Source organism: Plasmodium yoelii (assembly GCF_900002385.2).
Source record: "Plasmodium yoelii strain 17X genome assembly, chromosome: 3".
In the NCBI taxonomy this organism is placed as follows: Eukaryota; Apicomplexa; class Aconoidasida; order Haemosporida; family Plasmodiidae; genus Plasmodium; species Plasmodium yoelii.
The window spans coordinates 500,143-514,398 of record NC_036175.2 but is presented as its reverse complement, the minus strand read 5'-3'; the positions used below and the strand labels follow the sequence as shown (position 1 = coordinate 514,398).

The following is a 14,256-nucleotide window of genomic DNA, read 5'->3' as shown; positions in this document are numbered from 1 at the left end:
AATAAAGGAAATATAACAAATAAATATCGAAAAAATACCGAATAAATACGAACAATTCAGTGGTTTTATAAAAAATACTCCCTTTTTATATACAACATGGGAATATTAATTTTGGAGAATATTATTAATTTTCATTCCGTTTTTTTTTATTATTGCTGCATTCCCATCATATAATATATCCTCCCCTGCACCTTTACCCAATTTGCCCATTAAAAAGTGAAAAAAAAAAAAGCGAAAAAAAAAAGAGGTGAACAAAAAGAAGCGAAAAAAAAAGTGAACAAAAAGAGCATGCTTTGCGAAGCACAAACAGTTTGTTATTTAAAAAAAAAATCTAACGTTTTAATATGCCATCCTTTGGTACTTAAAAATAGGTACAAAAGACTTGAATAATTTGAATTAATTTAGTTAGAGAAATAATAAAATAGTATGCTAAAATAATGGAAAATATTTCAAAAAAAAAAAAAAAAAAAACATGCAAGGTAACTATTGATACAATTCAAAAAGAATATGACCATGTTCATAAAAAAAAAAACACAGATATATATATACGATCTAGCAAGCCAATTAATATATATCAAAAGAGAATTATAAAATTATTAAATACTAATGCAAACCAAATAACAAATATTATAGAAGGAAATAATAAAAATGTAAATAATTCAGGAAATGTACCAAACGAACAAGTTTGTATTTATGCGGTAGGTAATAATATTATTCGATCTTTATATCTTCTTCAAGATGTTGTGAATTATTATTGTAAATTTTTAGAATCAATAAATATTTATAAACATAATACAATTACAAATAAAACTAATACTCTTGACATATCTACAAACAATAATAATAAAACTACGAATTCGAAAATATCAAAAAAAATAAAAAAAATTGATCATTCAAATCATTTAGATATAAACACCAACAGTGGAACATTATTAATGATAGATAATATAATATCTAATACATATATTATAAAAGATAGATTTTTAAATGATAACTATGATAACTTAATAAGTTTTGCAAGACTGCCATATAATTCTAAATATCATAAATATTTAGAGGTAATTTCTTCATTATTATTTTGTAAAATTGTGTAATCCCTATATGTACATATTTTATACCATTTCAACTTAAATGTGTATATAATAATTTCCTTTAAATTGTTTATTTTTAATATCTTATACATTATTTTATCTCATTTTATCTAATTTTTATCTCATTTTATCTAATTTTTATCTCATTTTATCTAATTTTATCTCATTTTTATCTCATTTTATCTCATTTTTATCTCATTTTATCTAATTTTTATCTAATTTTTATCTCATTTTATCTAATTTTTATCTCATTTTTATCGCATTTTTTTGTAGAGAACTAAAGAAAGAAGAGTAACATATGTTAGCATTTCAATAAAAAAAAAATAAAAACAGCTAAATATATTTTACCCTTTTTTTTTACGTTAATATTTTTTAATCAATATGTATGCATCATTTTCCATCATAAGCGTAATGCATATTACCACAACAATTTAACTTGTTTTGTAAACCATCCAAAATTAATATAGTTTATTTCGGTTAAGCATATTTAAATGCGTATCTACATTTAGTGCCTTTAAAAGGGTAGCCAAAATATGTTGAGGAGAAAAAAATATGCGACTTTTATTTTTTGGCATTTTTTGGCACATTTTTTGACTCGATTTATTCTTATATAAATATAGCATCACTTTCATTGCCAACTTTTGGATGCCTATTTAAAAAATAAAAAAAAAAAAAAATATAAAAATAAAATATGTACATATGCATGGGCTTTTCCCGTTGTCAGCATCATAGAATAATGGATACACAGTCGGGAGGATAATATTTCGATCAGATTTTTAAAGATCAAAAAAAATGTAAAGGTGATATTATTTTTATCTTTTGTGAATTAATCATTGTTTATATAATTATGCTCATGGATTTTCAAAGAGTAATAATAAAATGGGTAGAAAAAAAAAAAAGTTTTAAAATAGGAAAAAAGATAAGTCAGAGAAAATTATATTTTTTTAAAAAAGCTGCAAAAAAAGATATATTAGAAAACCTTTCAAATATTAATGCTGTCAAAGATAGTACTATATATGTTGATTTGTTTCAAAAGAAGAAAATTGATATAAAATATGAAAATAAATATAATAACATAAATTATAATAGTAAAAAATATGAATTTTTAAATGCAACCAACAATAACAAGTATATATATAACGATAATTGTAAGAATCATAATTATATTCTTAAAATTATATTTTTAAATTTAAAAAATATTACATTTTTATTAGGAAAAAATGATTTACAAATACATCGTATATTATGTCACAAATTTAAAGAAGAGTTAAACTCTCTTTATTATGAGTCAATTTCCAAAAAAGATAAAAAAATAAATAATTCCACACTCAAATATATAACATTGGAAAATATAATTAATTTATTTAACTATTATATATATATAAAAATATATTATTATGATTTTTTAAATACACTTTTGAGATATATATTTTATAATTTTGAAGACATAAAAAATGAAAATAATATATATATAATACCCTACAAATTACACATTAATTTTTTAATGTCGTGTGTAAATTTAAAAATACAAATAAATAAAATATTAAAAAAAAATAAAACCAAAAAATCATTTATTAGTTGTTATGGAAATCTTTTTCTTAATTCTTCCTCATATCATTATTTACAAAATTGTGTTATAACAAAAGATGGGTCGTCTTCTCTTCATTCATTGTCACATCAGTATCCCAGAATTGTGAAAATAGCTAACTATCATAATGAAAATAGAAAAACAGGTCAATGCGAAACTTGCGTAAAATACCCTTTACATAAAACAGCTCCATATGGGTTTGTAGACTATTTCATAAAAAATAATATAAAAAAAAAAAAATATGTCCACTTTTTTTTGATTAAAAAAGCGTATTATAAAAATTTAAATCACGAAAGATATACAATTAGAAAATATAAAAATTCCATGAAAAATTGTGTAGATCTGATAAATAAATGTATCTCCATTTGCTTAAATGTAAACATTGAAAAAAAACAAGTTGTAGATTATGTTAAAATTTTGCAAAAGAAATATATGACATATGAAACATGGAAAAATACATTAAGCATTGATAAATTCAATCAACAAATTTTCGATTTCTTAAAAAAGGATATATCTTTTTTTAGTATGGATGATTTGATATTTATTATGAAATATTTTATAAAAATCGAAAAAAATATGCACAAAAAAAAAAAATTAAAACAGCTAGCCAACTATTTATCAAATAGCTACCTCATAAATAATATGCACATAAAAGAAGAGAGATGGAATGGAAAATTAAACAAAAATTGTCATATAAATAATTACAATATAAAACAAATAAAAGATCTTATATCAATATTAGCAAAATGTAAATATCGTTATAATGAAAATTTATTAGCAAATATAAGTACCTATATTTTAGAAAATATACACACAATAAGTTCAAAAGATTTAATTCAATTTGTTATTAACATGTACATAATATTAAAGAATACAGACAGCCAATTTTTGTACCAAATTATGAACATGTACAAACCACCTAAAAAATTAAAAAGAGCAAATAATGAAATAAATAATATTTTCTTTAAAATAAAACGTACAAATAATCAAATAGCATATAGAATGCTAAATAAGTCGAAAAATAGCAAAAATTGTAGAATAAAAAATGAACAAAATGATGATAAATATTTTAGAGTGTTTGAAAAAAATGTGAAAATAAAAAAATTATTGTTATTTATAAAAATATTAACGGATAATAATATATATATAAACGAATCTTGGTCAGAATATTTTATTTATTTAATAAAAAAAAAATTTAATATTATAATAAATGAAAATTTATTGGGTCTTTTATTTCATGTATTATCACATATGCAATCTAGATATATTTTTTCAGATTTTTTTTTTTTAAATAATATTAATAATAAATATAATATATATAAAAATATAAATTTAAAAACACTTCCTTTATTTTATGACTTCCCGTCTCTTCTCCAAATAACATTCTTCCTTAGTTTTTACATGTACAATAAATATATATTCAATGTAACTAAAGTTTTGATGTTTAACATTTTAGATATTTATATCAAAAGCTTCCAAAGAAAAGTGGATGCACACGAAGGGGAGGACAAAACTAATGTCAGCATGGCCGGAAATGGTAGCACCACCCAATCGGTTGAACCAAACAATGTAGAAGCAAACGGTGTAGAAGCAAAAAATGCAGAAGCAAAAAATGTGGAAGCAAAAAATGTAGAAGAAAATGACGTAGGAGCCCAAAGTAATTGCGCGAATAACCTAGAGCAGCTAGCCATTTCGTGTGATCAGAATTTTTTCGACAAAATGAGAGAACCCAATTTTTATGTGCATGACCTAAAAATATATGAAAAAAAAAAAAATAATAAATATATGAAAAAAAAAGAAAAAAAAAAGAAACAAGCACTTATAAATAAAATTAATAAAATTGATGTAAATCAAATATTTACTTTTGAAGAATTAAAAAATTATTTATTTTTACAAAACCATTCAATATCACAAGAAACAAAAATAACTGAAACAATTTCAGATTCAAACAATACCCCTCTTAATAAAGAAAAAGATAAATATGTAAAAATAATAAATGACAATAAATCTGAAAATTATATAAGTAAAGAAAATATTTCCTTAATTTATTATCACAAACAGATGCAATCTGTATTTAATGATAGACTCAAAACTGACCAGAATAAAAGTTGCAAAAATGTTAATTTGTTAAAATATATTTATGTTGATAAAAAAGAAAATGAAAATAAATCGGAATCTTTTAGTAATCAACTAAATAAGGAGACAACAGTTTATTCGCATTCATATAAAAGTCATGATAATGATAATAGTGATCATTGTGAGAATAAAAATAACAACTACTTTGACCAATTATTATTTTCACGAAGTATAATTATAATAATATATAACTTCATTTTTTATTTTACAAACCATAGTACAATTTCTATACATCCATCACCTTTATATCAAAAAATAATGCTAAAAAAATTTTCATATAATGAATTAAAAATGTTATATGAAGCTTATACATTATCTTCTTATTACATTAATTTGTCAATAAATATTGAGCAAGTAATGAATAATAATAAAAATGCATCTTCTTCGAAAATGCATAAAAATATATTATCAAGTTTGCGTGAAATGGTGAGCAATAAAGGAGAGAAACTAATTTTACTAAACCGGCACCCATGGGTTGTTCATTTTGCCAGTCACATTTTTCCACTTTTTCCACTTTTTCCACTTTCCCATTTTTTACACATTTTTCCCTTTCCACCTTTTGCAGAATCTCAAAAGAGAAGTCATAAGCGAGTTTGTTGTTCACCCCTTTAAAATTGACATTTGCATAAAAAACTGATTTAATTTTTTTTTTTTTTTTTTTTTTTTTTTGTTAATTTGGGCACACACATCCTTTGACATGTAAAAAATGTTTTCGAACAAGATATTATGAAAAATACAAAGCATTCGACAAATTTCGTAAAATAAAAAAGTATCAAGATTGGCTCTTTTTCTATAGATGCGAAGGTGCACAAGACTAAGATGTATAAGACTAAGATGTATAAGACTAAGATGTATAAGACTAAGATGTATATATTTCTTCTTAATTTATTTCCTCATTTTTTCACATTTTTTTTCACATTTTTTTTCACATTTTTCTTCATTTTGCTGTTAATACAATATAGTGAAACCAGATGGCAACAATTAAATTTGCCCACCATTTTTTTTCCTTTTTTTGTTCTCTTTTTCATCTAACATATCAGATGGTCCAGATAACTGTGAATAATTTTGTTCAAAATTGTTGATATATATTTCTTCGCCCTTTCGTTTTTTAATAATATTTTCTTCTTTTTCTACATCACTTGGTTTGTCTTGATTTTCCAATTCATCTTTTCTTTCATTTTCTTCGAGATAATTATTTTCTAAACTAGATATATTATCATCTCTTGTTTTATTTAATATCAAAATTTTTTTATCTATATATTCATGTATTTTATTTCCCATGATTTCTTTTTCTTTCTCTTTATTATCATTACAATTTTGACGTCCAATATCAAATGTTTGTTTTTCTAAAAGATCAAGTTTGTGAGACTGTTCATTTTCCATACTATCTTGAATTTCAACAGGAGACTCGATATTGTTTTGAGAACAGATTTGAGGGGGTGTTGGATCTATTAGTTTGCAAAATTGATCTTCTGTTAGTCCTTCTTCATATATTAGATTAGAATTAATTACTTTCCTTGTTCTCTTAAAATTTATTTCATTTGTTTCAACAATATCTTCACAAAATAAATGAACTGGCAATTCTGATTCGCACACCAGCTTCTTCGACTCGATTAGGATTCGCTCGATTTCGCCAGCAACGTCGGTGTCGCAAACAAAGTCAGTACCGCTAGCATCGCAAACCCGTTCTGCATTTTTCTGACCCTTTTCCTGACCATTTTTCTGACCATTTTTCTGACCCTTTTCCTGCCCATTTTCATCCATTTCCTGCCCATTTTCATCCATTTCCTGCCCATTTTCATCCATTTCCTGCCCATTTTCATCCATTTCCTGCCCATTTTCATCCATTTCCTGCCCATTTTCATCCATTTCCTGCCCATTTTCATCCATTTCCTGCCCATTTTCATCCATTTCCTCCTTTTCCTCCTCATCGTCCTCGCTCATGTATCGGAACTGGGCCTTTTGCGTTTCATTCTGGCGAATGGATTGCAATTGTGAGAATAATTCTTCTCCAAAATAGTCTCTGTCAAAATTGGTAAAATATTCGAGTTCTTCCGGGCTTCTACTCATATATTCGTTAAGCATGATAGGGTTAGTTGGGTGTAAAGTGGGATCATATTTTTGGTTTTTTTTAATTATATTTTTTAATTTTTTTTGTCTATCATTATCATTATATATTTTATTAAATAACCCTGCTTGTATAACTTTATCATTTATATTGAGTTTATCTTTTGCTTTTTGAAAAATTAATTCTTCTACACTTGAAAGAGTAATAAATCGGAAAACCTTTACGACATTTTTTTGTCCTATTCTATGACATCTACACATTGCTTGTATATCTTGATGTGGGTTAAAATCACTATCAAAAATAATTACAGTATCAGCTGCTTGTAAATTTAAACCTAAACTTCCAGATCTTGTAGACAATATAAATATCATAGTATCATCTAATTTAGATGCTGGATCTAATAAAAGGGAATCATTTTTATTTTGAGAACTATTATCAGAATTTTTTACAAATTTATTTTGATTAAAACTATCAATAATATCTCGACGATCAGATAAACTAACACTACCATCAAGTCTATGATATTTATATTTTCGAAGTTCAAAATAATCAGAAATTATATCCATAACTTTTGTCATTTGGCAAAATAATAAAATTTTATGTTTAAATTTTATTAATTTAGGTAACATTCTATCTAATACCTCAAATTTACCACTTGACTTAATCACAAAATCATTAATATCATAATCATGTGTAAATAAAAATGGATGATTAACAATTTTACGTAATTGCATAATTGTATTTTGAAACGTTTTGTTATTTAATGTACCATCTGAATTGATTTGCTTAAAATTTTTATTTTCAATTTGTTTATATAATAGTTTCTGATATAGTGATAATTGTACATATATATTATATTCATATTTTTTTGGAAGAAATTCTAATACATCTTTTTTTAAACGTCGAAGCATGAAAGGTAAAAGGATAGTATGTAATCTATTAATAATAAGAAGTTCTTCTTCCTCTGTCATAGTTTCATATACAGTTTGTTCATTAGATAATGGAAATGAAAACCATTGTTGAAAATCTGTAGATGATGAAAAAATTTTAGGAAGTAAAAAATTTAAAAGAGCCCATAATTCTTTCATATTATTTTGTAAAGGTGTGCCTGTTAATAATATACGATATTTACTAATAAATAAAGAAAGAATAGAATGTAGTTTAGAATTATCATTTTTGATTCTATGTCCTTCATCTATTATTATATAATTCCAAGATATTTTTCCTAATATATTTTTTTCTTTAATTATAATATCAAATGTAGTTAAACATATATCATAATTATTTTCTAATAAATTTTTATTAATATTTTTTCTTTCATTTTTATTTCCTTTATAAATTATAACTTTTAATGTTGGACACCATTTTTCAAATTCATTTACCCAATTAGGTAAAGTAGATAATGGTACAATAATTATATTTTTCCCAATTTGATTATTCATTTCATCATTTATATTATTTTCACAATTTTCTTCCATTTTTAATTCCTTAAGATATGCAAATAAACTTATTGTTTGTACAGTTTTCCCTAAACCCATTTCATCTGCTAATATTCCATTTAAATTATTATTATATAAAGATACTAGCCATTCTAACCCATCTAATTGATACTTCATTAAATTTCCTCCGATTAATATAGATGGCTGTTTTATAATTTTATTTTTAATCGTATGTGCAACATCATAATATTTTTCTCTCATATTTATTGGTTCTTTTGAAAAATCAGAAGAAATGATATTTGTTTTTCCTTTTTGATATAACACAGAATGTGACATATCATTAAGAAATTTATCTGTTACATCTAACAACTCTTGTATTCTTTTATTTTTCACATTTTTTATTAATTTTATATATTCATCCATATTATTTTCTCTAAGTAGTTTTAATCTTTCTTTTTCTTCTCTTTTTAATATAATTTCTTTTTTTTCATTTATATAATTTATTTGATCATAACATAAAGTTGCAAATAATTTTTCATTTTCTTTTTTTTCTCGATCTATCATATTTACATATATATTATGATTTTTAAAACCTTTCCAATTATCTAATAATATATATTGTTTTAAATTTTTTATTTTTCCATTCATTTTGTAATTTTTTTTTTGCAACTCAAATATATATTCACATATTTTTTTTGGAAAATTATTGTCTTGTTTTTTTGTGCAATTACTGTCTTGTTTTTCTGTGCAATTACTGTCTTGATTTTTTGTGTCTATTTTTTTTTTTTTTTTTTTTTCTTCCTTTTTTACATTCCTAAGTTTTGATAAAAATGGATGTTGTTCATTATCACTGTTTTTTGAAATAGATTCAGAGTAATGTATGGTATCATTTATTTTTTCATTTTTTTTTTCTTCATTTTTTTTTTCTTCATTTTTTTTATATTCACTATTTATATATTTGATAGGTATTTTTATACATTGTGTATCACTTATTATGTTAAAACCAAACATAGAATTTATAACATCATTTCTTAATATTTGTTGATTTTTTTCAATCGCTTTAGTATTTTCTTGATTTAAAAAAAAGGTTCTAATATCATTCATTTCAGTTTCCACTTTATCTGTTATATTTTTATCTGAACTATTTTTATTTATAATATTTTGTATATTTTGGAAATATGAAATGTTCATATTACTAATCATTGCATATTTTGTATATATACTATCTATATATCGAAAATATACATTTTTATTTTTTTCTAAATTTTTAATATCACGTAAATCATTTTTTTCAGTTTTTATTTTTTGGCAATCTTTAATATTTTTCACTACTTTTTGTTCATCTTCGTTTGAAGATTCAGATAATAGATAGCTACTATCTGAACAATTCGAATCTTGTTCATATAAATTTGGAATATTACAAAATTTATCATTTTTTTTTAATTTTCCATTTTTTTCAATTTTTTTTTTCTGTTTTTTAATCTTATCTCTACGAAGTAATAATCTTATTTTCATTCCTATATCAAAAAAATGATTTATTATATTTTTTGGTGATTTATTATAATTTCCCAAACTTTTAATAAGTTCAATGTTATCATTTATATATTTATTTAATTCTACACTCATAAAAATTTGTTTATCTTTTTGTATTCTCAAATGTTCACTCAAATAGATATATTTTGATATGTCTAATTCTTTATCTTTTTCAAATTTATGATCTATATTTGTTTCAATTCGATGTGAAGATTTGCTCATTTTACTCTTACCAATAATCGTTATGTTATCAAATTGGTCTGCTTCATTCGTGTTTTCGCAGTTTTGTGAATCTTGTGAATTTTGGACGTTTTGTGAATTTTGTGAATTTTCCTGAACGGGGCGATTCAAAAATGGATCCTTTTCATCGTCTTGAGAAATGTGAATGTTACAATTTGTCGAATTATCATTTAAATTTTCTGCATCTAAATGTTCTGCATCTAAATGTTCTGCACCTAAATTTTCTGCACCTAAATTTTCTGCACCTAAATTTTCTGCATCTAAATGTTCTGCATCTAAATTTTTGATCATGTTGCAAATAAAATGTAAGAAAATATATGATATATGTTTGTTATTTATTAATATTATATTTTAAAATATATAACCTAAAATATAGAAATGTTTTATTAGAATCAAAAATCATAGAATTGTCTTTATATTCAATATGTGTGCATGTGAATAGAGTATCATAATTTAAATATAATCCAAGATATAAAATCGAACAATATTATCTTTCAAAATTTTTGTTTATGGTTTAACATAATTAGTTAGCTTTAAATAGGCATATTTTATATTATTAAAAAAATAACAATACTAATGCTAAAGATATGCTAGTGATGTGCTAATGACATGCTAGTGATGTGCTAATGACATGCTAGTGATATGCTAGTAGCTGAAAGCAAAAGCACAGATTGTAAAAATTTGGTTTTTTTTATTTTTGGAAATTATTTTACTATAAGTTTTAATTAGTTTATGATTTGGTCGTTTGCCAAAATAAAAACAAAAACAAAAGAAATCATAAAAAATTACAAAAATTAAATAATATATATAATTATATACATATACATATTTATATATGATAAATTATATTGAGAGATAAAAAAAAAAAAAATGAAAATTAAAAAATACAAAGAGCTGTCCAAAATGTATAAAAATAAGTACACAAAATATTTTATATCTACTTTTATATTTTTAATTTATTTCCTACATATTCCGACACATTTTTACTATAACATTTATCGGCCCTATATATAGTTTTGTACATTTTCAATTCGATTCTCATATACGTAGCGTAAAATACACATAGTATATTCTATATGGATGTTGTGTGTGTTTTTTTTTTTTTTTTTTTTTTTTTTTTTTTGCAAATAAATAAATCATTTTTTTATGAAATAGTAAAAGTGGTGAAAGAAATATATTGCTTGCACATTTGAAGTTAAAATGTTGGGGAAAAAAATTATATAAACATTCAATAGTATTTGCCAAATTATATAAACGTTTAATAGTATTTGCCAAATTATATAAACATTCAATAGTATTTGCCAAATTATATAAACACTTAATAGTATTTGCCAAATTATATATATTTTATTTCCAATTCATATTAATGGAAAATATGTATTTATATTTGCTAAAGTTACAATAGCTTAATATTGAGAAAATATATTTCGTCCTTTTATAAGATATTGTAAAATGTACAATTTAAGGCCAAATTTTTTTTTATTTTTTTTACAATAATAATTACACTTATTTCTTTATATGCATAATTTGACAGTAGCTCATATAAATACGATTTTGTATTTATTTGTAATATGGTTAATTTAATTGACGTTTTAATATTCCTTATAAAAAAATGATATTTAATTTTACCCAGTTTTCAAATTATTTTAATTCTTATCTTATAAAGGGAAACTAAAAAAAATAAACACTTAAACAAATTGTAAAATAAAAAAATAATTGAGATGGGTGTGCAATGAAAATGTTTAAAAATGTTGGAACATAAAGTTTTTTTTTTGCTTTTTTGGATTTTTTTTTGTATTTTTTTGCTTTTTTTTGCTTTTTTTAAATTAACGATGAATATATAATTGTAGCAAATTTTCCCAAATATCATAAATTTCCATATTTTCCTCTCTTTTCTCTTCGTTTAACATTGGGGAAAGACATTTATAATAAATCGAAAATAAATAAAATTAAAATGATAAATAAAATAAAGGGGATATTCCGTGTGTTATACAACTACGCTACTCTTTTATTAGTATAAATTATTCAAAATAAAAAATGGAACGAAAAAAAAAAATTGAAAAAAAAACATCATGCCACCCATTTTTCATTTTTACGAATTCACAGGTTTATGGGCTAATTATTCAAGCAAGCTATTTATGTTTCAAATATGCACTAACTTTTTCGTAAAAAAAAAAAAAAAATTAAGAAATATAATATCTTCACATAAGGCTATATATACATAAAATTATTTCCATTCGTTTAGAAAAAAAAACATATGTTGGTATTGCACACAAAACAAGCATAGTTATTTTTTTCTGTTTTTTTTTATTTAGGACAAAAATAAGAATAGCATGTTTAATTTCATTTGGATTTACAACATTTATGACTTTATGGTGTCATATAAAATGTCTTTTAAAAAATCCGGGGCATTTGAATAAATCTGGTATATCAATTATGAACACGAACGCAATTACGAACGCAATTATGAACGCAATTAGAATATAATTGTTTCTTTTTGTTTCTTTTTGTCTTATTTTGTTTTGTCTTATTCATAGATTTTCCAGGAGAGAATATAAATATATATGACCATAATATAAGCTATTGTAAAAAGTGTAATTTCCCAAAAATAAAAAGAGCTCACCATTGTTCAGTTTGTAATAAGTGTGTAAAAAAAATGGACCATCATTGTACGCATATAAATATAAACATAACTATGAATATAAATGTGAATATAAATGTGAATGTTATAAAAATTAAAAAATGGTTCCATATATTTATGCTTGCAATATTAATAAATTTATAATTTTCCTCAACCTTATTCTATGATTAACTTAGGCACATGGATAAATAATTGTGTTGGATTATATAATCAAAAATTTTTCATTCTCCTAAACATTGTAAAAAAAAATATATATTCTCATAACCATTGTAAAAAAATGTATCTATTCTCATAAGCATTGTAAAAAAATATATTTATTCTCCTAAATAATGTAAAAAAAATATTCATAAAATTTTGGAGTTCATTTTTATTTTTCAGTACACCATATTAATGTGTTGTAATTCCACTTTTATAATTTTCTATAAATTGATCATGTGCATTAAAAAGCGGAGATATTTTAAAGATGAAAGTGTAATAAGAAAAGAGGAAAAAAAAAAAATATATATATATACATACATATATGTATATTAAACTTTTCTTAAATTATTTGTGGTATTTTCCACTTTTTTTTATCAGTGCAATTTCCTTAAATTGGACATTTTCCTTATCATAGTAATTTCCCCCAAAAAAATAATCAATAAAATAAAAAAATAAAAATAAAAAAATATAAAATAAAATAATATAATATAAAATAACTATTATGAATACTACTACTAATCAAGGGTGTATCCTCTTATAGCAACAATATTAACACAGCTTCCTAAACGTAAATTTCTTTTTATTAATTTTTTCAAGGTCGTTTCTATATTTTCATTAATATTTGGGATATTTTCTTTTGTTATGCTTGTTGATCAGTATTGGGGAATAAAAACCAACACATCAGGTTTCGAAAAACGAGAATAATAATTATATACACTTATTTGCTAATATATGTTTTTTTTTTTTTTTTAATTTCATATGACCCGTCATAAAAATATTATAATGATATACCAATTTTGTACATTTCAAAACGGATGTAGGTATTGAATTTTTAAAAAATATAAAAGGAGAAAATCAGAGTTTTTCTAAATCAATTATAGAAGTCTTTGGCAAAGCATCATATACATGGTATCATCATATAATACATGCATACATACATGTACATATTCAGCATACGTTTATAAATTTTGTAGCACCTTAGTATAAACAAAGTGGCATACTCTTATTTTAGTTTATTGCATTTATTTGATTGCATTTATTTTCCAACTAATTTCAGGCTTATCCCAGTTGATGCAAAAATCAAGGACAATTTAGTGGACGATTTTAATGAAAATAAAAAAAAAATATAAAAAATTATGAACAGGAATATTATTTTAACAATTTTTATACCAGGTAGCTAGTTTGTACATATTTTTTTTTTTTTTTTTTTTATGATTAGTATTATTTTCATATATTTTACAAGAATACTTATTTTTTCTTATTGTATATAATTAATTTTAGTATATTTTGAATTTTAGTCACATTTATATATGGGTTATATT

General features: G+C 22.8%; 4 protein-coding genes across 4 annotated transcripts; 3 read left to right on the top strand and 1 right to left on the bottom strand.

Moving 5' to 3' along the window:
- Positions 1-437: 437 nt before the first annotated feature.
- On the top strand, positions 438-1,418 carry PY17X_0313400 (conserved Plasmodium protein, unknown function; the record flags this gene model as incomplete). The annotated part of the gene is made up of 2 exons (XM_723728.2): positions 438-1,058; positions 1,365-1,418. 2 exons carry the CDS (start codon positions 438-440, stop codon positions 1,416-1,418), a joined length of 675 nt encoding a protein of 224 aa, XP_728821.2.
- A 526-nt stretch (positions 1,419-1,944) lies between these two features.
- PY17X_0313300 (conserved Plasmodium protein, unknown function) lies at positions 1,945-5,452 on the top strand (the record flags this gene model as incomplete). Its single annotated transcript, XM_723729.2, has 2 exons — positions 1,945-5,241; positions 5,381-5,452. The coding sequence occupies 2 exons, from the start codon at positions 1,945-1,947 to the stop codon at positions 5,450-5,452; spliced, it is 3,369 nt and encodes a 1,122-aa protein (XP_728822.2).
- Positions 5,453-5,796: 344 nt separating this feature from the next.
- On the bottom strand, positions 5,797-10,386 carry PY17X_0313200 (uncharacterized protein; the record flags this gene model as incomplete). The annotated part of the gene is made up of 1 exon (XM_723730.3): positions 5,797-10,386. One exon carries the CDS (start codon positions 10,384-10,386, stop codon positions 5,797-5,799), a length of 4,590 nt encoding a protein of 1,529 aa, XP_728823.3.
- Positions 10,387-12,049: 1,663 nt separating this feature from the next.
- PY17X_0313100 (palmitoyltransferase DHHC11, putative) lies at positions 12,050-14,064 on the top strand (the record flags this gene model as incomplete). The annotated part of the gene is made up of 10 exons (XM_022954987.1): positions 12,050-12,109; positions 12,202-12,260; positions 12,411-12,520; positions 12,633-12,764; positions 12,913-12,974; positions 13,115-13,207; positions 13,313-13,348; positions 13,532-13,619; positions 13,756-13,843; positions 13,992-14,064. 10 exons carry the CDS (start codon positions 12,050-12,052, stop codon positions 14,062-14,064), a joined length of 801 nt encoding a protein of 266 aa, XP_022811477.1.
- Positions 14,065-14,256: the final 192 nt, after the last annotated feature.